Source organism: Thamnophis sirtalis, unplaced genomic scaffold, assembly GCF_051295495.1.
Source record: "Thamnophis sirtalis isolate CommonGarterSnake01/CBP01778 unplaced genomic scaffold, rThaSir2_p1.2 scaffold_1, whole genome shotgun sequence".
NCBI classification, from domain to species: domain Eukaryota; kingdom Metazoa; phylum Chordata; class Lepidosauria; order Squamata; family Natricidae; genus Thamnophis; species Thamnophis sirtalis.
Genome location: NW_028261381.1, coordinates 117,522,845 through 117,549,929, shown reverse-complemented (window position 1 = coordinate 117,549,929; position 27,085 = coordinate 117,522,845). Strand labels below are relative to the sequence as shown.

General features: G+C 33.8%; 1 protein-coding gene across 3 annotated transcripts in view; it reads right to left on the bottom strand.

Moving 5' to 3' along the window:
- The window catches only part of MEIS2 (Meis homeobox 2), a 234,108-nt gene that overhangs the window by 157,971 nt on the left and 49,052 nt on the right, over positions 1-27,085 (bottom strand). For 2 of the 3 annotated variants that reach the window (XM_087723139.1, XM_087723130.1), the window contains one exon: positions 13,930-14,075. In XM_087723139.1, the coding sequence (XP_087579265.1) occupies positions 13,930-14,075 (146 nt within the window). Of the gene's footprint in view, positions 1-13,929; positions 14,076-26,057; positions 26,160-27,085 lie in introns of all 3 variants that reach the window. The other variant, XM_087723142.1, reaches the window with a different exon arrangement.

The following is a 27,085-nucleotide window of genomic DNA, read 5'->3' as shown; positions in this document are numbered from 1 at the left end:
ATTTCATTTTGATGAGTGTAAATGATATATTTCAGGTGGTCTGGCACGCTACCATTATGTTAACAAAAGATTCATAATAAGCAGCAAAATGGCATTTACTGTATTGTTCTTAACCAGCCAGGTTAATGAGGTGTAATAGTTGGCCTGTGTTTGATGAATGATATGCCGTATGGTTCAAATTTACCCACTGGTCTTATCTCAGTAGATAGCTTAAGTGATTTCAAACCAGCTAAAATGCAGTACATACTTAAAACCTTCTCTATTTTGATTTTAGAAACAATTATTTAATTCAGATACGAATAATGGGGACAAAAATTTTTCACAATCAGTGAGTGAGCTGTGGTGAGTGTCATATTCCCTGATTCCTCTCTTCCTTTGTAACATGCTGGAAGAGAATATGAGTCTCCTGATTTTAATCAACCGATGAACAAAGTGATTGTGAAATTAGTGAGTTAAAAAGAACATGTCAGAAGAAAATGTGGTTTTTAGATATTGGCTTATTCAGAAACCATGATAAAAACAAACCAAACTTTTCTTATCTTAGACATCATACAACTTTGTCTAGTTTTAAACTTAAAACAGATGTTTCTCTTGTCCTCCTTATATATGAAAAAGGAAAACAAAGAAGAATAAACAAAGATCAGGCTCCCTGAAGGTCATATCCATAGCAGAAAGTCACAATTTCTTTATATATATATATATATATATATATATATATATATATATATATATATATATATATATATATATATATATATATATATATATATATATATATATATATATATATATATATATATATATATATATATATAAACCATTATTCCCCTATCCCCACTATAAGGCTACCAAGTATTATACATGAAACATCTATTTGTTATGCTATCCTTTGGAATGAGCTCCTTACCAAGGTTCAGGAAACCTTGGCTTTTCTCCTGTGTATTGTGTCAGGATAGTAATTAAGCACATTTTCCCCTGTGAGTATGTTCAGCCTCATCTATATAGGTAACTGCTTTATTATTTTTTCTTTTTATTAGTTTTTCTTTGATTTTGAATGTTTATGTATGCTGCTTACAATCATAAATTATAAGTTGGAAGGCTTTTAATTTCCTTAACTAAGTACATAGAAAACAGGCTCATTCATGTCTCAAAAAGATTTGAAAGATGTACTTTAAATTATACAAGTGTAGCACTTTTCCTGCTATTCATTAAGTTAGTCACGTCTTTTTTCAGACAGGCAAAGAAGTCGGATTAAAACAGCCACTTTAATGAGCTACAAAGAGGTGCTGTGGCTCCTCCTATTCTCCCCACAACCACAACCCTGTAAGTAAGTGACTTTGCTTGGTGGCCCAAAGTCATCCACCCAGCTTACATGCCTAAGGAGAATTCAGTTTCTGCTTTCTATCCTGGAGCCTTAACCACTAGACCAAAGAGCTTCTTCCATTTTTAAGAGAAACAACATGTTCTAAATGTACCCCTTATGAGACACATATAGAGATCTTTAAACATTTGGTCATTTCACTTAGTGCTCTGCATCACTACTATCTTGACTCTTTGTAGAAGCTGAAGCAATTAAATAAGAGTTATCTCTGAAAACGTGGCAATTTTTTAAATGCATTATGGAATATGTATATAATTAATATACTTTAGTTGTCATTATGTATAAAGGACAAAATTGTGTTTTTAATAGAGATTTATAGATAATTAGAAATATTGAAGCCAGCTACACTATAAACATGAATCATGTTATTTTAAATACTATGACATCATTTCCTCAAACTAAATCTAAATCCTGATAAGACTTAAATACATTTCATCTTTAAACAATTTGCATTTTTTCAATAGAGAAATCAATACAGTTTAAAATATATATATCATTCTCTTTTAATTTTCCTGATACACTGTACATATATATTTATCCTCAGAAAGCATATTAGATTTGAAGCTAATACAATAGACAGCTGTATAACAGAATAATTTATATAATGTATATCATAAAAACTCAATTGTCATTATAAAACGTTCAATGGTTTTGGATTACACACCAAATGAATAAGTATAGAGATTTTCACATGGTACTGAGGAAGCCAATGAAGTGAGTCAGTTTTTATAGATCTAGTAGAAGGCATGCTTTTGAAATGTTAACTACAAAGTATACAGTTCTTTAGGTATTCCAGTTTATTAAAATCTCACTGATTAACTTTAGCAAATAATAATAAAAGGAAAAGTATAAAGTTAGGTTGTGCAAACTTGTAAAACAACTATTCCAGCCTTTGATAGAAATTTATATATTCAGCAATTTGCATATAGAGTAGAAAATATTAGAATAAAACAGAAATGTAAGTAAAATCTGTACATATGAATTATTCTCTCAATGGCAGGTTTCTTTTTGTGGTACCATTTTCTTAATCTATTTTCATAGTAACTATTTGAAAATGCTAAAATCTTTCTCCAACAGCTTCCATTCAAAAGAACCACAGAAACAATTCTAAAACCATAACTAATGCAAGGATGGAAGTTGGTTGCCCTGAAATCAATTCTTGGAGACCAATGCATTGGAGGAATTGAAAATTACAGGAAGATATTTTCAGTAACCCATCTTAAAAGAAATAGCTGGAAAAATATTTATATAGAATGTATATCCATCAAGTTCCACAGTTCCACATAAGGCAGTAATTGCTGCTCTGTCTCTTTTCAATTTATCTTTCCATTATTACTGTATAATGAATAATTCACCATATATTTTTCCATCATTATTAAACTGAAAGAAGAATTAAGAAATATCAAAAAGATACAAAATAACATTTTAAATTCCTAATTTAAAAAAAATAGTATATTATCCACAATATCCAGAATCCCTTAATGTAATGGGTAGCTATAAAAATCAAATAAATAAAACTGATTACAGCAGGTAGTACAGGTCCAAGCCCAAAAGCATTGCCAGTAGCTGTATTATGGTAGTTCCAAACCTAATCACTGCCAGTTTGGGTCAAGTCGCAAGGGTGGGCTGCTGCGAGTTCGCACGGGCTTGGGCAATCCTCTAGCTAGGATTCTGCCCAGTTCGACAAACCCCCAAATACCACCCCTGGCTGGCCATGCTCACCCTGCCCCTTCCCTCCCAGGAGTCTCCAAGCGGCCCGTACATCATGCCAGGTAAGTGCAGGGCCTGCACAGAGGCTTGGGGAAGTGGGGGAATGGGTCTACTAGAGGTTCTGGAAGTCCAGAAATGGGCTGTTTCTGGCCTCCAGAGGGCCTCCGGAGAACCTCCAGAGCCCAGGGGAAAAATGAAAAATGCCCCATCCCCACCATGGTGCAGGAGACTGACTAGGCCACACCCACCATGGCCAACGCCCACCTAGCAATGGGGCAGCGAACCCGTTGCTGCCTTTTTAAAGCCCACCTCTGGTTAAGGGTGGAGGAATATCCATACTGTCACAGGAAGAAGATAGACTTTCATTCAAATCAGATTTGTCTCCACATTTATTTCAATATGGCTTCTCCTTTGTTTTATTATAAAAACAATGCTCACCCTTTTTATGTGCTATAATTTTCTCAAGAGTAAGAAATCATAGGATGCACAATCCTGATCTTGTACTTTATTCAGAAGTTGATGCATTCTGTAGGAAAGTTCAGTGTCAATTTCTGTCATATATACCCACTGTGAATTTCCAGTATTGTTAATTATTATAATCCCTCTACTCCTTAGTAAGGCAGCAATAAAGGCTTTGCAAAAAAATATTCAAATGCTGGAAATGTGTCTGTACCAAGGGTGAAATTCAGCAGGTTCTGACAGGTTGTGGAGAACCAGTAGTGGGAAATTTGAGTAGTCTGGAGAACTGGAAAATACCACCTCTGGCTGGCCCAGAGTGTGGTGGGAGCCGAGGTGGCGCAGTGGGTAGAGTGCAGTACTGCTAGTTCAGCAGTACTGCAGTTCAGCGGTTCAAATCTCACCGGCTCAGGGTTGACTCAGCCTTCCATCCTTCTGAGGTGGGTAAAATGAGGACCCAGATTGTGGGGGCAATATGCTGACTCTCTGTAAACTGCTTAGAGAGGCCTGAAAGGCCTATGAAGCGGTATATAAGTCTAACTGCTATTTTGTAATATCTTTTACCCCAGGACTGGTGAGGGAATGAGGATTTTGCAATATCCTTCCCCTGGAGTGGAGTGGGAATGGAGATTTTGCAGCATCCTTCCACAGCCACGCCCACCAAGCCCCATCCACAGAACTGGTAGTAAAAAAATGAATTTCACCACTGGTCTATACCTAAAAAGATCAGAATTTACAAGCAAAGCTTTTCCCTTGTGACATCCTATGGAAGCCAAAGTTGGGTTTTAAAGAAGCGGGATAGAAAGAATATTAATACTTTTGAAATCTGATGGTCATGAATATTCTCAGTCATCCACGTCATGGCTGTCCCAAAGGTACTTTTCAAGAGCTGAAGAAGTTTTGAGAGGAGGAGCTGATGTCACGACGACACAACGTGCGATCTTGGATATCCAAGATCGCAGATGATACTTTTGCCGCTAGACAGCCCTTTTGGACCTTTTTAAACCATCCCAAAGAGATGGTGACAGGGAAGACTACGTCCTGCTGATCTCAGGACAGCACAAAGTCCCTGAGTGATCCAGGAGAATCTCTTTTTGCTGGCAACAGAAGTGCAGCCATTGAAGCTGCTGAATTTGGGACAGCTCCGGAACGGGAGGAAAACGGAAAGAAAAATTGTGTCCATCTGGTGAGGAAATCATATTATTATAAAAGAGACTACCCCCAAAAAACTTAAAGCTAAATTAAATTTGAAAACAGAAGAGAACAAGAGTTTAATTAAGCTATATTAGACAGTGTGTATCCTTTTTTAAAAAAAAATCTTTTACAGATGGAACTTTTACAAATGTTTCCTATTCTTTAAATTGAATGGATTAGTCTTTCTTGTTCTACTTTTTATATTCTTTTTTTATATCTATGGATTAAAATCTTTTTCCTTTTTATAATGCTGGATTGGATGGGGTTTTTTGCTCCATTTAAGAATTTTGTTTTCTTTAAGCCTTAAATATATCTTATATCCTATATAAAAGGAATACAAAGAGGGCTGTAATAACAGAGGGAAAGGAAGAAACACTGCCACTTGGAGGCCAATGTTTCCTCTAAGGTGCATGGGTGCATGGACGGCACGTGGCAACAAAACGGTGCAGCAGTTTCCAACTGCCACGCAGTGGTTTTTGTGAGACGCCTTCCATGATAATAGGAGAGGAAAGCCAGCCTGGAGACAGCAATCAGTTCTAGGTTCACAAGGCAGAAAGTAGCTGAGAGAAGGGGTGTGGGGGTTGGGAGAAGGCATGGGAAGGGCTCCCAGCAGCAGCTGCTTGGATTTGCCATATTCCATTTACATGGAAACCCAACAAATTTCATAGGGAGGGTTTCTTTCTACAATGGGCTTATTGGGTCAACAGTGAATATCAGTTATCAAAATGTAGGTAGAAAATTAAGCAGACAATAGGCAATTACAAAAAGGGAAGCCAACTTTCTGAATTCTGTTTCTTTGCACTTAGTGACTTATAAATAGTAGACTCTTCTGACCCCCCACCTCCATCCAGTAACTAAAGCCAAGACAAGCTTAATTAGAATGTCCTTTAATAACAAGACTAGAATCTCGGTGGCTGAAAGCCAAGCAAACAAACAGATAAGGACCTTGGCAGCAAGTCCGACAAACCTTGGCAGCAATTCAGACAAACCTTGGCAGCAATCAAGCCTGCCAAGTTAGTTACATTCTCTTTAGTCAATGCGTTGACTTCTGCAAGAAGGGCATGTCACAAGCAGTCTTTTTTATAATCTGGAGAGGAGCCTAATGACCATCAGCTGAGCGCAATTACCTCCTGTAATTGCATAATTGTTTCTGATGCCGAGTAGCTCTTCGATGGCGTGCATCCAGGAACAACTCACTGCTGGCTTCTGCATCACTCTCCCTTGTCTCCTCCCCACTGGTCCAGGGCTCAGGCACCACCTGGTAGCCAACCAGTCTCTCTGCACCCTGCTCGGAGTCAGAACCCTGTCCAGGGTCCTCCACATCCTCCAGAGCTGACTCATAGGGCCCCTCGTTGTCGGAGTCTGGTGGAAGCTCTAATGGCTCCTGCTGGGCCACAACAGTAGACTAATGTTCTGAAAACCTGACCTAAATTACTATATATTTTAAATATTGTATTGTATTGTATTGTATTGTATTTATTATATTTATATGCCGCCCTTTTCCCCCGAAGGGGACTCAGGGCGGCTGACAAATCAATCTGGGAAAGGGGGGGGGGGTACAGACAAAAAAATAAAAACATGACAATACATAAGCTGTAAAGCTATGCTGAAAAGGTTGTTCTCAAGGTATTGTGATAAATTCAATAAAAAGAAGGGAATTCTTGATGAACTTAAGGAGAAATGAGAGTATTGAATAGTAAATGGACAAATAAAATTACCAATCAAAGAGAATATTTGCACCTCAGGGTTGAAATGAGATGTTCTCTCTTACTCTTTCCTCTTCCTCTCTTCTCTGTCTGTCTCTCTTATCTTCTTTCTCTTTGTCTCTCTTCTCTTTCTCTCTCCTTCTTTTCCATTCTTCTGTCACTTTCTCTCTCTTTCTCTCTTCTCTGTCCTCTTTGTCTCTTTCTGTCTCTCTCACCCTTTCTCTTTGTCTCTTTCTCTCTCCTTCTTTTCCACTCTTCTGTCACTTTTTTCTCTCCATCTCTGTCTCTTTCTGTCTCTCTTCCCTTTTTTCTTCTTTTTTCTTCCTCTCTCCCACTCTTTTATCACTTTCTCTCTACCATCCAACCTGTCCCCATACTTATCTTCGACTGATCATGTTTGCAATAATTTACCTTCTTTTCTAAATAGGCGCAGTTCCCTTACCGGATCCCTTGCTCACACAAACACACACACACACACACACACACACACACACACACACACACAAAACCATTTTCTCCATTCCAATTCAGATCCTATAAATCAATTGCTCTGTGAAACATCTGTGAAAAAAATTCAGGTGCTCAGGCATGAAAATGTGCCACTCAAACACTATACTTTTCTGCACAGACTGAAAAAAAATTAGAGGGAACATTGTTGGAGGCTTTCTTTTTTCTCTTTGATCATTTGACTTTGCATTTCAAGGTTCTTCAGCTTGTTTACAGAGAGTGATAGTGAGGAGAGCATGGGTTGTTTATACAGATGCTCTTTGGGAGCTTTATTGGCAGCTGGAGTGGAGTGAAAACAAAGCCTTGTCTTAAAAGATTATAAATGAACTTGCTTTAAATTTAATAAAAAGTTTTGAATGCCAGAGTGGCAGTGTTTACAAGTTGGAAGAATGGCACAACATGAAAAAGAAACCTTAACATTGCAAAAGATTATGTTTGAAATTCAAAAATTATTAGAAGTAACAAAGAAAATTGAGAGGAGATTGGAGAACATAGATCGTAGAACAGTAAAATTTGATGAAAAAATTGAGGATGTTCATCAAATGAAGAAAGTGGAGGTCAGAGTTCTAAAAACTGAAGGAAAAAATAAACAAAGAGACAAGAAAATTGTTGATACTGACAGTGAACTGAGCGTGGTTGGAAATGGAAATAGTGGAATATGGAAAGGGGAGATAGATGGATTGGAGCTCTAACCCAGATTTCAAAGTATAGAAGAAGAAAAGAGAGAAGAATTTATGGAACTACAGAGAGAAATCTTGTCAGAAGTACTAGTGATAACCAACGATAAGCTGATCGAAGAAGCAGATGGAGGGTTTCGAGTTTATACAAGATATGCAATAAGTTGCGAAGAGAAGTCCATACAAAGCTTACTAAGGAAATAACCAGAATACTAATGCCACAAATGGCAAGAGACATAAGACTGCACTATTACTGGAAAGACACAGGTTAATGTAATGAAAGCTTATAATAAAAAAATTAAGTGAAATTTAGTTAAATTTAGAACATTATGTATAAAATAAAGTGATAATGGATATAGTTAAATTGATTGATAATGATAATAATGCATATATATGTATTGGTTTGATGAGGAAATTTGATATAAATTGCAAATGGTGACTACAAAAGAAGGTTTAGAAACTGTTATTAAATATAACCAATTTTTATTTAGAACATGTTATAAAGATGTAATGTTACTGGATGATATTGGGAAGAGCTAATGGAATGCGGTGTTGCTTTAAATCTGGAATATTTTATATAAAAGGACGTAAAAACAATTATAGTCAAATGAAGGTTGAGGTATGATGATAGTAATATATATATAAATATATTTGATTTAAAATATATGATTTGATATGAATTGTAGGTGAGGACTGTGTAAGGGATGCACGCAAGTTTTTGCAACCAATCAACACACTTTATACAACTTGTAATGGAAGATGGTTTTGTGGTTTGGTTTTTTTGTATTTTGTCTGTTTGTGTTTATTCAAAAATAAAAAAAATCTTTATTAAAAAAGAGCTGAATAAATTTTTTGGATGAGAACTGAAACTTCTTCAAAGAAAAACTAGAAAGTCCAGTTGCCTTTTGAAAAGCACCTATGAGACATCTTGAGAATATCATGGAAATGGATCATGGAACAAATCAAAGTTCTCACTCAAAGCACAAAAACCAATCTCAAAATATCATACTTTGGATCCATTATTTGAAGAGATAATTCTCTTTAAAAGTCTATAATGCTGGAAATGTGGAAAGAGAACAATCAGCAGGAAAGTTAATGGTTTCATACAGCAACACTGTACCATTACCAATTGGCTTGAATTTGATAGGAATAATCATCTAAAGCACTAAGGCAAATTAATAAGATGATGCAGTTATCATTAATAATATTCCTTCCATTCCTATTTTAATAAAAAATACCTCAGCCTTTGAGTTTTATGATAGAGGCTCAGGTTCTATGTATCAACCAGTTAATATTATTCAGAACAGAATAGTTAATGGTATAAATTATGCCCTTGGCCAGCTTCATTTACGGACGTTTTCTAAATTCTACTAGAGTTTATTCTTTCAAATCTCAGTATTTCAGAATTAGTTTAATATAACAAGCATTTTAACCTACAATTCAGAAACAAATTGTGAGCAACACAAGAGATCTCATAATATTCAATGATTTACAAACTTATAATTGGAAGAAACCACCACTGCTCTTTCCAAATGGTAATAAACATAAACATTTCAGTTTATGTTTAAAAACCATTTAAATGGTAAAAATCTGTCTTTTAAAAAATTAAAATGTATTAATGTGAGCTTAAATCTAAACTCTATATAAGGTACTTCTAAAAAGGAAATAAGACTGAATGGAATCAATGTGCAATTCTCATCTCTGCTGCAGGAAAAATCAGATGACTGACTAAAAGTAAAAAAAAAATCATAAAACTTACATAGTTCCTTCCTTTGCAACTGCTGCCTGTTCTGATTATGTACATCTATCTTGAAAACAGTTTTACATCATGCAGTAAGTTTTTCTGTGGCTGCTATGATAAGAAAACTTTCAGCTCAACACCAGTGTGAGCAAGAGGTATCTTTGTACACAAATACTTCCTGTTTTCATTCTATGATCAAATATGTTATTTGCAGGGGACAGCACTTGAGAAAGGAAAACAGAGATGTCTGAAAGACTAATTGAGTGTACTAAGGGGCTGTTTGGCATTGAAGAAAAAAATAGCTTTCCAAGGCTATGTATAAACCTTGCATGGGTCAGATTTCTTGCTGTTCCTTTTCTTTAACTCTCTTTGAAGTGAAATAACAACAGCCTTAATGCCAGGTTTACCTTTCTGATATCATAATCTTTATGTACTTCTGAAAAGCTTATACTACCAGGTTAGGATTTCCTTTACCCACTCAAACACTGGATATTATCCAGAATAAGCAAGTATGCTTCCAAGCAATTCATCCTCAGATCCTTTCATCTTCCTGTACTATTGTAATATCATACATAAGGCAGTTCCCAATTGCATAATAAGAACACGATTGAATTATAATGGAAGCAGAGGAAATGTGTGTAAAAAATAGTTTTGCATATAGCCTACTATTTGTATTTTTGAAGTTGTTCCAAAAATAGGATTGTGGAATTGTAATATTTATAATTAGGAGATAACATTATGAAATGTTAATGTCAATGGGTCAAATTAATTCATGAAGAATTATAATCAAGTTTCAAAAGAACTTTTGTTAATATACATAAGCAGTACAATTAAGTTTGAATTGTATTGTAGAATATTTATTGCACTAAATATTGTTAATAGAAGAATATATGTGTAAGTATGTATATTTGTACCTAATCAAATATTTCACATACAAATTTTTTTTGTGACTTAAAGAGTTTTTCTCAGTCCTTTGCCTGCGGGGCCAAGAGTAGGTTAATGATTTTTGTCATACTGAAACTAACAACTAACAATTGCTACAGTTGGCCTTTAGTATTTTATTTGTCCTTTTCAGGTATTCAAAATAGGTGACAATAGCTTGCAGTTGAGAACATATGTAGAGAGACCCCTGTGGGTTATGGAAAAAGTTGTTCCATACTGGTTGGGTGTTTGAAAAAAAAATACAGCCAGAGTCCTTTTATGTTCCTTTCATTAATGAGAATGCATGAATGTCAAAATGCACCAATGGGCCATTCAAGGGGCAAAGTCTTAGCAGCCCCTTCTTTAAGAACACATCCTGGGATGTAAAATACATTTGCTTAACAAATTAAAATAATGAGATAATTCAATTAGTTTCTTCTTTAAAGAAAGAGCGAAAAGGGTACATTGTAAGATTATTGTAATAGAAGAATAGGTCACACAGCACAAAAGGGTGGACCAACCTATTTGAAATAAGGTTAGAGAAGTAATGAACAGAAAAAGTTTAAAATTAGAAGCTGTTTTTATAATGAATTTTCTCTTAAACAATATTTATAAAGTTAACATTTATTTTTGGGGTTGGAGAAAAGTTATATTTTGAAAGAACTACATTGCTTGAGAACCACAAAGAAAAAAAATAAAGAAATGAGACACTATTTAAGAGGAAGATTTTTTTTCCTTGTCTACGTGCATTTAGAGCAAACTTCTTTTGAATTTTCAATTCACTAATCAGAGGTCTGCACTATCATTCTGAAGCTCAAGAATTATTAGTACATTCTTTGACATCTATAAACTCATTAAAACCTAGATGGTAATTTTTTTAACTTATTTAAAGCTTTTCTTTAAGTCATAAATTTCTTTAAGTCATTTAAAGTGAGTTTTAAAAATCTACACAAATTTCAAGACAAACTATCCTGGAAAATGATATTCAAGATACAATATACACAAATTCTTCTACTGGAAGCTATTTAGAACAAAAAGCAACGGAGAAATCTATAGAAATGATGAAGAAGATTTGGTGAGAGAAATTAACATTAAGCTTAAGTGAACTGAAAGAAATTACTCCTAGCCCCCATTTTTTTCTTATCGTTGTGCTGCTCTTCAACCACTTCCTTAACTTAAAAAAAAATCATTCCTGTTACACTCAACTTCCAAATTAAAAACATTTTACAGGTTAGTAAATCTCCAGCTGAGGTGATGTAGCAAAGAACAGCTGTGAAGTAATTTTGATAATGATGAGAATAATAAGCACATGGCAAGGTTCAGGGCTTTGCTGTTGCAGCTTCAGTGCTCTTGAATAGATAAAAGTGATTAAATACTCCTGATTATCCCTGACCAATATGTAATGGATTTACAGCCCTTTCAATTAGTCAGTATTTGCTTAGGACTCATTATTTTGTCTTTGGTTAAGTAATCAGCCCAGAGACTCATGTTCTGTCTAATTCCTCTGAGCCAACTGGGTACTATGGGGCACCTGACCTTTGGAATGGCCATAGCTGGAAGGCAAAAATAACTACTACTGGAGCAGAGAAGCTGGCTATTTGGAATAATCCTGACCCTTTAGGCCAGATCAATTCACCTTAGTTTGCTAATAACGCTCTTATATCAAAATGAAGATTTAGAATTGTGGATCTATTGGTGCCTAGTCACTAAAGCTGTTCTACCAGCTTCTGAGAAATGTTGAGTAGTCACTACCATAAGTAAAACAGGTATCCTCAAAGTGATTATGACACTGAAATTAATTACCATATGAACAAAAATGTATAATGTTAATACAGCTAGTCCTCAACTTACAATGGTTCATTTAGTGACTGTTTGAAGTTACAATGGCATTGGAAAAAAGTGACTTATGACTGGTTTTCAGCATCCCATGGCCAAGTGATCAAAATTCAGATGCTTGGCAACTATTTATGACAGATGCAGTGTCCTGGAATACGTTTTGTGACCTTCTCATAAGCAAAGTCAATGGGGAAGCAAGATTCACTTAACAACCATGTTACTAACTTAATAACCACAGTGATTCATTAAACAATTGTGGCAAGAAAGTTGTAAAAAGAAACAAAACTCACTTAACAGCTGTCTTGCTTAGCAACAGAAATTTTTGGCCTCAATTGTGGTTGTAAGTCAAAGACTACCGGTAATTATAAGTTACCATTGTGATAGTTCACAGTGGGCTTTCTTTTAAATTATTAGTCCTAAGAATATATTTTCTATTTCCATGTAAAATTTACTGTTTTTGCAGAAATAAATAAATAAATAAATAAATAAATAAATAAATAAATATATTCATGCGTAAATGGTAATAGTAAACAAAATACCATCTCAAAATACAAGTTGCAAACAGCATAGCTTGCTATTCAAATATTTCTTTCCCGATTTTTAACCCTAAAGTCAATAAGGCTAGCTTTTCAAATAAGGGTTTAAAAGAGCAATTTAAACAGACAGGATTGAGAAGGATATCCTTATTACGACACAACAATATTTTCTATAGAACTTCTGTATCTTATTGGATTATATATACCAAAGTACTATACTTTCCAAAATGAATATACCACCACTATTCTGAAAGGTCTAATCTAGGGACTAATCACATCTGTTTAATTCTGGGAAAATCTGAAGCTCACATTAAATAACATAAATCATACCCGGAACTGCTTGGTTCACAATAATCCTTGAAAAGTTATTTAAGCTTGGCTGACCCTTCACTGATGACCACATATTTTCTGTATGTATGTTTGTGAAATCTAGGACCATTAACCAATCTTCTCCAAGTTAGTATCTTCCAGATGTGCTAAGAATTAAAGAAAATAAAGGCCAGCACATATGGAAGGTACCAGCTTGGGAGAAGCTATCATATAGATTTATACTGTTTGCAAAAGACGCCAAAATTAATTAACTTTTATGTTTCATTGAATTTTTTTTACTTGAGGTCATTCATGTATCATTCACACACATATCACTCGAAAATTTACATCACAGTAAAATATAAACTTACAATATCTGAATACATTTTATTCTATTTTATTTATTGAATTTATACAGCCTCACATCTCATGTTTATGACTCAAAGCAGTATCCAAAATAAAAAATAGAACTATACAAACAACCTAATTAAAACAAAACCCATTAAATTAAGGTAGTCATCATTTAGCAATCATTCAGAGTTACAACAAGAATTAAAAAGAAACTTTGCAACTAAAACTCACATTTGAAACCTTTGTGGATCTGTGAGGCTAAGGAAAAGTGAATTAGAATTGTAAAGGATGTTTCACATAGCAACCGCTTTGCTTAACAACACAGTTGCTTTCCCAATTGTGGTCACTAAATGAAGACTACCTGTACAATAAAAACAGTTAAAATTATATAATAACAAAAAAATCAAGGGAGAGTGCTTTCTAAACTTATGCACAATGGAACATTTTATGGGAATCCCATGAGATCCCCAGACCCAATGGCAAAATCAAATTTTGTTTTATATTAAAGTAATAAGTGAATAGATATATACATTCTGAAAGAAAAATTAACTATAAGGTCTTTCGTTCAAAAGAATTCTTTAAATTCTTTTAAAAGTCCACTTACTGTGAGATGTTGGAAAAGCCACGCTCTCATTATATTTGTTGCTACTTTAGGGAAGATTCCTCTTTTCTTTTGACGTTTTTTATCCTTGTCTGGATCATCATCATCACCTGTGCCGGGAGAAGCTACACTGTTGTCTAAACCATCCCCTAAAAGAAAAAGAAATGGGACAAGAGATAATAAACAACCACTGTAAACCCATTTGATTAATCAGATTAACTACTCAAGCACTAATGAACTGTTATTCATATATGAACATTCAGTATTTTTAATGTCTTAAATATATTTTTGATAGAAATATAAAAAGTCAGAAATCATTGCCTATCCAAATATTAATTTTATATTGCATACAAACACAGACCATTAATTCAATTATAGATATGTATTTCAAATGGTGCAATATCTCTTTGTAAGTTATAGAATACAATATTTGAAAATTTACCATGAGAAAACCTATTTACTATAAATGCATTCCTTGCAGTCATCAAGTTAAATGTTCTGTGGTCTATATATTTTGAACCCTCTGCATAGGTGACAATAAATATTTCACTGTTCAATGAATGTAACGTATTATCAGCTCATCCATTCCCTATACGCTGTCATCTACCTATAGTGCATACATGTATGTAAGCTTGTACATGCAAGTCCGCAAACACAAACATATCTAGCATGATCCTAAACAGTTATTGCAAGACAGGAAAACCTTTGTGTCTGCATCAGTGATTATTATCCTATTTCTTTAAAAAAAATGAACATCAAGGTAGGGTGCTCACTTAATCAGAACTTTCCATCAACATCTTTCTCTTCAATGGTTTTTCCTGGCATTAATTGTGCATTAGCAAAAAATCATTTACTTTTAACAGTCATAGTTATTTTTTCTTGCCCTCCAGCAAAAATGCCTTGAAAGCATGCCTGGAGGGCATCTAAATTATGTATCTGAAAAACTCTTCTGGCAAGGCATTGCAGGACCCCTACTTTCTTAAAATTCATACGAGCACGTCTTCCTGTTTTTGGGAAGGCATCAATCAAGAGCAGCAATATATGCCATATTCCTACATTAATATTTGAACTAATAACTCTTAAAAAAAGGAAAGAAACAAGATCCGACTTGTGGCATAATCAAATGCAAAATAAATGAAGAATACTGGGACAGCACTGAGACTTTATAGATTGCTGTGTTTTCCTTACACATCATTAGCCCGGAGCCACACGAAAGAGGAAAACAGAGAAGTGGAGAGTTTATGCTCCCTGCTGGTGTTTAAGAAGCTGAGGTCCTGGAAGGACATCTGGGAATTGCACTGAGACGGTGGTTTTGTAATTTAAGAATAGACATTCATTAGCAGTAAATGCCATAAATCCCATGCTAAGTAAAAACCTTGTCCAAGAAAGCCTAAAACAATAAACTCTGTGCTCAATGTAGCCTGAGTCAGAGGCTTCATAGCTTCCGGAGGAATGCTACAGACCCACAAACTAATTCCTGTAGCCTCTTCTAGTTCTTTAGCACTGCTAAATTAAATGCATTACAATTATACAGTCTATTTTCCTCCAAACTTTAAATTTTATTTCTCCTTTATCTGTTCTACTCACACACCTCTTCTTTGGTATGTCTTAAGCATACATGCATGAATGCATCAGGGTTGCAACTACCTAACCCTCTTTTTTTTTTAAAAAAGAAAGAAACAAAAAACTCCTGAGCAAAGAGCTGGAAGATTAATTTTATTGACATTCCCATTTTAACTGCAATGTGATATCTTCCATCACATAGAAAAGATGGTCCTCACTATTTACAGAATGACAGGCCATTTCATTACAACCACCCTGCCCCAAGGCTGAGTAGTTCCTTTCCATCTGCCAAAGGGGACTGGCTTTTCTCTCCCCCTCCCCTTTTTGACTTATGGCAAATAAAAGGTAAATAGAAAGGTTGAAGAGCAATCTAAGGAAAAGACATCAGACCATCTTCAGCTATCTGCTTTGGAAAAATGCTATTTTAGAAGGTTTTTTTTCCCTAGTAGCCTACCACCCTACATCTATGCGTCCATAAGCATAAATCCTTTTACAGTCATACCAATTCCACTATGCCAAGGAACTGCTGCAAGGCAAATTTTCACAACATTAATGGCTTCTGACTGCTCCTTGGCAACCCTAGCATTTTAACCTGGGTGGATGTGCTCCCAAAATACAGAGACTGGAGCTATCTCATCAGCTGTTCATATGACACAGATGGAGAGTGGCTATTAGGAGCCAGGCAATGGGCCTTGGGGATCTGAGGTGCTGTACTGTAGCCTCAGGCAATTTTGAAAAACAGTACCCAGAGATGGAGGGGCAAATACAATCTACGGCAAAAGTGCAAGTTTGAAATCAGTAGGCCTATCCATTGTCTAGATAAAGATATCTTTGTCTTCACTAAAAATCTATGTATGCATGTAGATAATGGCTGAAAATAGAAAAGAATACTTCCTTAACCTGTCTCCTTTTCTCAGATAGATGAAAACCACTCCAAAATTATGCAAATGAACTCATGCACTGTTTCTCTCTAGGCCAATGATTATGTGTGTGTGTATTCATGGAGATTTTGGATGTTATGTACGGCATAATTTGGACCTTCAAAATGATCAAGATAGCACTTTAGTTTTAAAATTGATATTAAGAGATGATTACACAGCCTGATTCAGATTCCTCTAGTTAAACTTGGCTAACATTTACTTTCGTACACTGTAAACTATTAGAAGTTAATTGTCAGTAATGACTTTAACTCAACATACACAGAAACTATTTATATAAGAACAAAACTAGATATTGGAAACAAAATGATAATTAAAATTCTACAAGCATCAATAACTGATTTTTAATAGGGATAATCACACTATAATGGTAAAGCATAAACCTGACAGCTGCATTATAAATGAAGAAATATTTAGCATAACACTTTTAGATTCCATTAAAATTAAACACTGTGGAGCTACACCTTATATATAACAAGTTCAAAAGTAGAATTAGTCTGAATCGAGACCAAAGTTGGTGAACTGTGAATTATTATGAAAAAAAGCATATACCTATATCAATAAATCCTATTATCCCAAGCAAACTTTAGTTATTAACCAAAAACCAAGGCAAAAAACAAAACAAGCAATGAAACAAAAAGCTGCGGTACTCAGTGTTTGATACAGAAGCATAATTACAAACTAAATGTCTATTTAACAGGAAGGTTGAAAAATCTTATTCCTGACACTCAACACCTTTTAAACTAATAGTTAAGTCTGTCTCTCTGAGTTGCTGATTATCTCTGCATATACAAAGTTCTAAACTTGAAAAGATTACTAACATTTTTACTTAATGTTGTAAAACTGGTTAGTTCTGTACGTTATACACTTTCTACTCTTTTTTAACCCTCTGTAAAAAAATGGAACACACAGAACATGGATTTCCAAAGGCACTAATTTAAAAACAAACATTCCCAAAAAGGATAGGTTTATGAGTTTGTATGTGCACGTGTGCACACCTGTATGTGCCTGTGTGTGAGAGGAATTAAACTTTCATTCTTAGAAAGACATTCGTACACATCCATGTCGTTCAACATCCACAGACCTCAGGAATCTTCTAGGAATGGATGATCCATGCCCCCAGAAGATTTTGTTATATGTTGCATTTCATGGTAGGTATTTTGCAACACAACCTCCCCAGCAGCAATGCACAAAGCTTTCAATCTTCTCCTAGATCTCAACCACTGTTGTGTTATACAGTATACTTCCTCCAGGAACAACGTAGAGCAGTTGTATGTAATGCTGTTGCTGGCATGACTATTTCCCATTGGCTTTCTAACTATGTTTTCAAAGGGAGTATATACAATAAAAAGAGCTAAATGCATAGTGTTTTTCTTTAAAAAAACCTGACCGAATTGCCTCTGTTATTCTAAGAAACTGTGGACAATTATTCCTCACCCTATATAGATGGTAATTTTTGAATATCTGTTCACTTAACTTACATTTTCATATATATTTGGTAGAAGAAACATAAAAATTGCAGTGTCATAACTGGATTTTTGGCTTGTGTGAAATTTTATAAAGAATTATAAATTCTGTCTGATATATTGTAAATATATCCTTTTTAAATTTAGTAACTTAAGTCTAAATGTTTTGTGTGTCACTTTGTACATTAGTTTGCAATGGGTAAAAATGTGTCAAGTTACTTTGCACTTCTGATCTGTCACTATATAGCACCTTAAAAATTCCCGAGGTGAACAGAAAAATGTGACAAATAACAATTAATAACAACAGATATCTGAACTCTGAACAAGAACTACTCATATCCAACACTCTTGGGAATATAATATAAACTACAGTTCAAAAAGATCCTGCATTTTAACCTTACAATCAGACTTGCATCATTTTCATGTAAGCCCAGCTGCTATCCAAACATTACACAGAACAGAAAAAACCACACACATTTGTTTTAACTACAGGAACAGATTAATATAAACATAATGCAGTTTGTTTAAAAAGTTAAGGAAAAGGGAAAACAGGTTCATGTCTTTATTGCAGAAGCATAGCATTTGAAATAAAAAGCAAATAAGTGCATCAATCCTATGAGAACTAGACTGCAAAAGGTGTTTTTTTTTTTTAAAAAAAGAAAAGCATAGTAGAGAAAAGCTATGGCAAAACATTTTCCTATTGCTGTTAAAAAAATTACACAAATATATCCATGAAGTTATCAAATATCAAGCTCAACTTGATGAAAAGTTTAAAAAGTATTTAAATCCAAATGAAACTTAGTTTTGAATAGAAATAAATAGGAGTATTACAATTATTTAGATGAACACTTTGCTCAGCATATTATTTAGACCTATAATCTTTTCAGAATAAACAGTATTTTAGTTACTGCCATTCATAGAATAAGAACAATTTTAAGAGAAATTAAAAACTGGAAATTAATTTTCAGTAATTTTCCCAAAAGCATCTGAAAAATTATGTGGGGTAATCCAAAATGAGAAGTTGTACAGGTAGTTCTTGATGTATGACCACAATTAAGCCCAAAAGTTGTTAAGTGAGACATTTTCTAAATGAGTTTTGCTCTACTTTATGACCTTTGATGTCACAGTTGTTAAGTGAATCACTGCAGTTGTTAAGTCAGTAACAGGGTTGTTAAGTAAATCTGGCTTTCCCATTGACTTTGCTTGACAGGTCACAAAGGTGATCACATGACTCCAGGACACTGCAACCGTCATAAATATAAATCAGTTGCAAGCATCTGAATTTTAATCAAGTGGCCATGGGGATGCTGCAAAGGTCATAATTCACTTTTTTCAATGCTATTATAACTTTGAATAGTCACTAAACAAATGGTTGTAAGTCAGGGACTGCCTGCATTTGCTATACAGAAGTATCATTTGCACAGTATGCTACTAGTTCCTTTGATTTCTAAATGCCACCCATTACAGAAAAGACTCCTTCCGGATCAAGAAATATTAGAAATTCTTATGTTTAGAACCCCATCCATACATTGCATATAAGTTTAAGTTACAGTAATAGTTTTTTCTACTACATAGAGCTAATTATGTAATAATTACAAAGAATGGAAACTATATAATGGGGAATTAAGATATTTAGGTATTTAACAATGATTGTAAATTAATGCTCTTTCTGGATTGTTTATTTCATAAATGAACAAGGAAATAATCCAGCTCTGGAATACTTCTACTTCTGCAAAATATATGTTTGCTAAGAATATGTGCGGAATTTTGCTAACCTTTTTGCTATTTGCAACAAAAAACATTTTGCAGCCTTACACTTGATTCTGACCATGGGTAACCTAAACAATAAATGTCATAATGGGAGTATAACAACTTTTACTCCAGCACAATGTCATAATAGCAGCTATTATGAGCTGCCAGAGGCCAGCAGTCTCATAGAAAACTGCAGTGCTTCTATGTCACCGTCGTTCACACCAAATGCAGCAGTACTCCATTATTAGGGCAGAATTAAGAAGAAACAAGATGTGGTGGTTTTATTTACATACACCATTCTAAAAGTCCTCCAGTGTTCATTCCATCAGCAGACTTTCTGCATGCATGTGTACTTAAACTATAGAAATAAAAGAAATAAATTGCAATTGGGTGGATTTAACACACTTCATTTAAAAAGGCCCAAGCAATACATGGTTCATGATAAACCATGATACTATTCAATGTCACTATTCTAAGAGTTACATCACTTAGTAGCTTAGTATATAGAATTTTAGTTAAGATACTGTAATGTGAGTTATTTTTTCCCTTAATTACTCTAATTAATGTAATTGTTCGAAATAAGTTGCCATCTATGTTATTTAGACAAAACAAAAAAAACTTCAGGTCTACTGGATATCTGTTTTTCCATTTTCTTATAGACTTCAGTAAATTATACCTATAGCTGAGAAAGATTACTTGAAGATATAGACATATATTTGTACAATAATTTTCCTTGCAGAAGATTTTGCAATATTAGTATTAAGTTATAGATCCTCAATTTTACCTCATCAATGTTCTTGAGAGGGACATTCTCCCTGCAAAATTCTATTACAGAAAATGAAACAAATTTTATAATTGTTTAGTTCACTTCTTTTACTAATCAGCTATGGCTATGCTATATCATCTATACATGTTAATTTTTTGGGGGGGGGGGCTGAATTCTGTTTTCTTCTGTGTAATTCATTGAAAATGAAATACTTCACATGCAACATTTACAAACTGTGTGGGTTTTCTGACATTAGAGAAGGGATGGTGAACCGGGCCACCTTTTCCATACTCAAAAGAGACTGAAAAACAGTTTTCATAGTCTTACCTCAAGTTTTTCTGGCCTTGAACACCCTCCCCCCAGGGTATGAGTAGAAAGAGAAAAAAGAAGGGAATTTAAACTCCTTTCTCTTCAACTTTTCAGGCGGTATAAGCAGCATTTAGCAAATTCAGCCCCCAAATGGCTCCAAATGCTCTGAGCTGCAGGGGCTCATCCTTTGTTAGCCTCCTTCTATTTACACAGGATTTACACAGGCTCTGGACTGAAGAGACCACATGTTTCTGACAGAAAGCATTTTCATTCATGCTGCATCAGGCAACAGGATTGTATGCACTGCTGCTTCAGGCTGACCTGAGATTAGAGATTTCAGCAACACTGTGATGGTAACAATCTACTAACCCAGAATTATCCATGGAGATTTTTCTGCCACTCACATTATATCTAATGTGGTTACAGAGATGAAATTTCTTAAGGACCTATTAAGATCTAGCTATTGTCAAGAAAATCCCTCCGCTCCACCAATAAACAAGACCAAAGAAAGTACATTTTGAAATCAGGCTGGTGTTTGGATTAAAACCAATTCACCCACTGATTGAAGACAAAAACTGTAAAAGCAGACAGATGGACACATATGTAAATGCAGACCTATTTTTCTCTCTATTATTTCTAAATTAGTTAATAGTACAGTTAATAATTTAGTTAACTAGTCTTCATTATCAGATTAAGTAATGTCACTAAAGCACATTTATTTCATTTATTTAATATTATTCAATAATATGAAATGATTACATTTTAAAGAGATCTTTATTAGACATTAATGTTAAAATCTAATATGTACAAAATTGCTTTGAAAAAGGCATTTTATATCTATATCTATGTCTCTTTCCTATGTATCTCGTGGGCATATCTTAACAAGACACACAATATGGTGTGAAAAAGAAACTTCTTTTTAGTATCATCTTAGGTAAATTATTTCCCCCTTAATATACTTTTATTCCAAATTCACAAGAAAGATTGGATCTGGTTATACAGAACAGAGCAAAGTAATTGAAGAATAAAATGCTTTTTCAGTTATTTTCCCTATTTGCTAAGTTTATGAAATAATTTAGACTTACTAAACCACCAATATCTCTGTAAACTACACAAGTAAATATATAGATGATGTTTAAAATTCTTCACAATATCTCATAATTAACTCACTTGGGGATTCCATTAATTCATTTTATAGAGCTTAATCCCAGCAAATTCTAAGATATTAAGAAATCTAAGGAATAGTAAAGATAAAGGCTACTTTAAGTTCCAGCTTTCAAATTCAGTTCTCTTGGCAGTGCCCTGTCTAATGCTACAGCTTTTAAAAATATAGTTCACTACCCGTGTCACATTTCTAGAAGCAAAAGTTCATAATTTTCAGCCCCCCCACTCAGAACACAGCTATCTTAAAGTCATCCAAAGAATGTGACAGATACTATCATTATTCTTGCTGCAACACGAAGAAAGAAAGACCAAAAGGAGGAAGTCACAGAGATCAGATTACTAAAATCCATAAAGCTTTGTGCAGAATGTCTCCAAATATTAGTTAAGAAATTCTTTAGAAAATTTAATCTAATATTTTAGAGTACAGATATATTTAAAGTCTTTTAGAAACTGTATGTTACCAGAGTCTAACACTGCCAATTTAAATTTAACTTGTATTCAAATGTTCTAAAATTTACTGTTTTGTTTTAAATAGAAGAAACTCATAACCTGGGCAAGGTAATACAGGTAAGGTAGGGAATAACAAGTAACATGTAGGGAATAACAAGTAACATTATTTAGTTCCTGTGGCTTATCATGCTTCATTATACTTTGGTCAAGTGAAATTCTAGTAGAAAAATGTTCCTGTCTCTGTTTATTATGCAAAAACTTAGCATAGATTTGATATATTTTTGATAGCTGGCTAAGGTTAAATAGAAGAGTAGGCAATCTTATGACCTCCAGATGTTTTAGACTTCAACTTCCATCTGCCTACTTCAAATAATGAATGGGAAGGGATTATGAGGATAGCATTTAAAACAGCTTGCTTTCTCTTTAAGATTAGTAAATGTTTTATAAGTTTGAGCAATTATCAATGTAAATACTACATTTTTATAGGGTAGCATTCTATTGTTTTCCAACAAAATACAATTTAAGCTATACTTTTTATTTAATCATTAGTCACCAAGTACGGTAGTTGTATTTATTGTGGCACAGTTGTATTCAATGGAATTACCTGCTTCTAAGTATCTGGTTATTTTTTATAATTTTATAGAGCTTCCAAAGAGCTTTCTGCAAGTCAACATACCTTTTAACTAATTAAATAAGAAGAAAAATCAGATAACATTCCAATGAAAAGTTGAACAGAATTAGTGAAAAACTTGTAATTATAAAAATTATTTATCAGATTTTTAAATAAAATATTAGAGATGAGTACTGAGTTAGACTTCAATTTTAAACATACCATTTTTATCTGAAGGAAGATTTAAGTACAATACCTAAATTTATTATTACTTTTATTCTAATGGTCTTTTTACCTGGTTTTAGGTTCTAAACTAAAAAACTATCTAATTAGTTTTCTACATTCAGGAAGTTTCTTAAAGAGCAGCTCCCCATCTCCCTTATAGAGTGATGTAAAACGCAGAAATGCATTTTTGAAACCGAGTATCTTTTACACCACAGCAATTTGTAACATATAGTGGAAGTCAGCTGATGTTGTAATTAAATGCTCATCCACAAATTGTCTTTGGAACATAGTCCACATAGTCCTAATTTTGATCTTGTGAAAACTTTCATTGTTGAATGTAGATGTCTTTAGGTTTTCAGTGCAAATAGGAAAGGCAGTTGCAGGAGACTTGGAGTGAAAATGTCCAAATAGTGTCTACAATAGTGTGATCAGAGCCCCACCCATTGTTGCATGTCATACATGCAATATACATAAAAAAGGTCAAGGTATCAACTTTACTGGCTAATCTCAACACTCCCTTCAAATATGCATATATGTGCACCCACAAAGTAAAAGATTGAGTATACATAAAATTAAAATTATCCCAAGTAGTGATAATAATAATAAATGTAGGCACCATAAAACTCAGGCTTGAAACTGGCAAGCAGTCTTGGACAAGCTTGCTGTCTTGGTTTGATGCACTCCTGGCATAGACTGGGTCAGAGCTCCTGAAGGGGGATAGTAGGCTGTCAGTCCTTTCCTACACTTGTAGTTGCACCCAAATGCTCATGATTGCACCCACTAGACACACATCTGGCACAACGCCAGATTGTCTCATGCATGGAGGAAGACCTCTCTCCAAAAAGGTTTAATATTTCTTGAATCTCAGGTTCTACAAGATCCTTGATTGTTGTCAACTTAGTAAAACATTAAAATTGTAATAATTCAAGTTTAAATCCAGAGAAGAAGCAAGGAATGGAAAAATGAAAGCGGGGGGAGGGGGCATAATTTTTTTTGTATCTCTTATTTTTATTACAATATCAAATTGTAAAATGAAAGAAACAATTTTAAACATTGTAATAATTGACTAATATATTAAATTATAAACTGTAAGCATGTATGTATAAAGTCAGTTTGGTGTACTGAGGTAGACTAGAAACCAGGAGATGGATATTGTCCTGTTTAAGAATACATGAAGAATATTTAATAATTATATTTGCATTTTCCCATTAAAACATATATCTTCATCTTCAGTAGTTAAGAAGTGCATTGTATTATATTTTAATTTTTTTTAAAAAATCAACTTCTTTTATACTTTCTAGAGCAAGCTTCCCTAATGGGAAGGGTTCCACATACTTTGAAACTGAAAATCAATGAATATCAAGCCAGTGAAACTTCTTTCTTAAAATGGTCTGATTTAAGAATGCTGCATTATAGAATCAGATAATGGAACATATTAATAAAGACTAGCTGATAACTAAAAGTATTGTTAACTATGGTTATACTGCATAGTTTGTGTGTGTGTGTGTGTTTGTGTGTGTGTGTGTGTGTGTGTGTGTGTGTGCGCACATATACTTTTATTGCTGAGATACTGGTGATCATTTCTATTGTCTGAAAGCATGATATACATATAATTGAAAGCATATGCTGCAAATCTGAAATAAACTCAAGCTTTGTGAAACAGGAAAAAGGGCCTTGCTAACAAATTATACTTGATATAATTGAACGTATACAATTCAATATATTTGAAAAATAATGTTAACAGTTTCTTCTTAAGAGAAATAAAATAAAATGAACTATAGAGCACCTAAAGTTCTAGATATGACTACCGAAACATAACAGGCCTATTCTGAAACTATATACAAGTAGTTGTTTTAAATAAATACATTTACATATAATGCAAGAGGGGGGAGGGAGAGAGAGGAAGGAAGGAAAGGAGAGAGAGAGAGAGAGAGAGAGAGAGAGAGAGAGAGAGAGAGAGAGAGAAAGAGATCATAATTTATGAACATTAGATGCATGAAAGGCATAATTCTGTGGAAGTGTAGCTCCACCAGCTCCTCAACAGTGGCAATTAATCTCCAGTAATAGATATATCCTAAAAGTATTCCACTGACCAGCAGCTATAACTGCCGAGATTCAAATACCGGCAGAAGCATTTTAAAAAGTTTTCTTTTAGGGATAAATCTGAATGGCCTTGCATGAGGCTATTCTCCAGCCTGATTAGTAGTAGCTGTAAATGTTCTCTTTAGTCAAAACAGCTTCAAATTCCCCCTCCTTTCTCCTGTTCTGTTTTAGTGGCTGCTAGATGTCACTGCTTAAGAATATACGTTTAGCCTCTGTAAAAGTGGATTGCCTGTGCTAGCTGAGTAGAAGAGTTTCAAATTAGGAACAGAGTATAAATCACTTGATTTAGAATCTTGCAAGTGACACTTTTGAAGTCCAGATCCATTTAAAGCACATTGATAACTTTAGGGAAAATTAGTATATCTCTTACAGAAATACATGATCTTTGAGCCTAAATAAGGCTATCCAATTTGCATTATTTATTTAATTTTGAAATAATGCCTCCTTCCCAATTTGGCCACCCCAATTCTAGTGACTCAATTTTTAGAACTTCACATTCTTAAAATCTGTAATAATTGTATTGCTTCCTATGCAATTAGTATATAATATTAATGTTAATATAATTGATAAAAATTATAATAATAACTAGGAATCAGATCAATTTGGGTTATTTGAGAGGAAGGTAGCTCCATACATATGCAATCTTCTTTCATTAGTAGCTGTTCATTTATGCATATCTAATTATACCAATAAAAGAACTAAATTTTCAGAAGGTGTGTATTGGGAAAATGTATATATTAAAGGAGAATACAAAATAACTCTGAATTTTGTATGAGCTTACATACCATAAGAGCTCCAACACCTATGCACAATGGGGTGGATTAACTCTCTGGGTGCTGCAGACATATTTAAACACCTCCTCCTAAAGTGTTCATTTGGCTGGCAGTCTGGAAAATGCCAGAATGTGAAGGGTTAAGTTGGAAAACTGATAGTTTTTTGCAGGTTTAATTTAAACCTTTTTACTTTAAATAAGTTATTGTTGTGATTTAGGAAGTACATTGTCATTCAAAATTTGCTAAAACCAATGGAAGAGAAGTTAGTAACTATTTCACTGAATTCAGATGTTTGAGCTGTTACGTGGAAAATGGTAATCATATATTAAAATGCCAGTGTAAATTGGATACATCTAGCATAAACATATACATAATAGATCTTTACATTCAATATAGTAAGACTATAAATAGCAAATATAAAATATAATGTATTTTAATAGGAAGTGGAAAATTAGAATATTTATCATGAGTAACAAATAAGGCCCCCATTTATCATACAAATTGAATTAATTTTATATTTATTTTAATTTAATCACAAAGTATATAACAAGGCTATATAAATATTTTCCATGTAAATTGCAAGTAAATCAAATTACCAGTAATCTACCCGATATACAGTATATTGAAAAAACCTGATTCCTGATAAACTTGACAAAATTGCAAGAAAACTAAAATTAAAAATCATGTCACACTGCTTTTGCTTTTTAAGTTTTATAAACATGCATGCATACATACATATATACACATTCACATAAGATATATAAGAACCTGGAAAATTTTACTGGAGGAAACAGCATTAAGGAAAAGGGATTAATCTGACTTTTCTACAGTACTGAACCATCAATGAATTCACATATGCAGGAACACCCACAGTACAATTCACTCATAAAACTAAGCCCAATATTTCACCTGTCTATTTTTTAGTAAAGAGAGAGAAAAATGCTAAATAAATTTGCATAATTTTCTATTTTGTGGTTGAAAAATATATACAAATTGCAGACTGATACTGAAAAAATAGATTTTGATACAATAAAATGTAA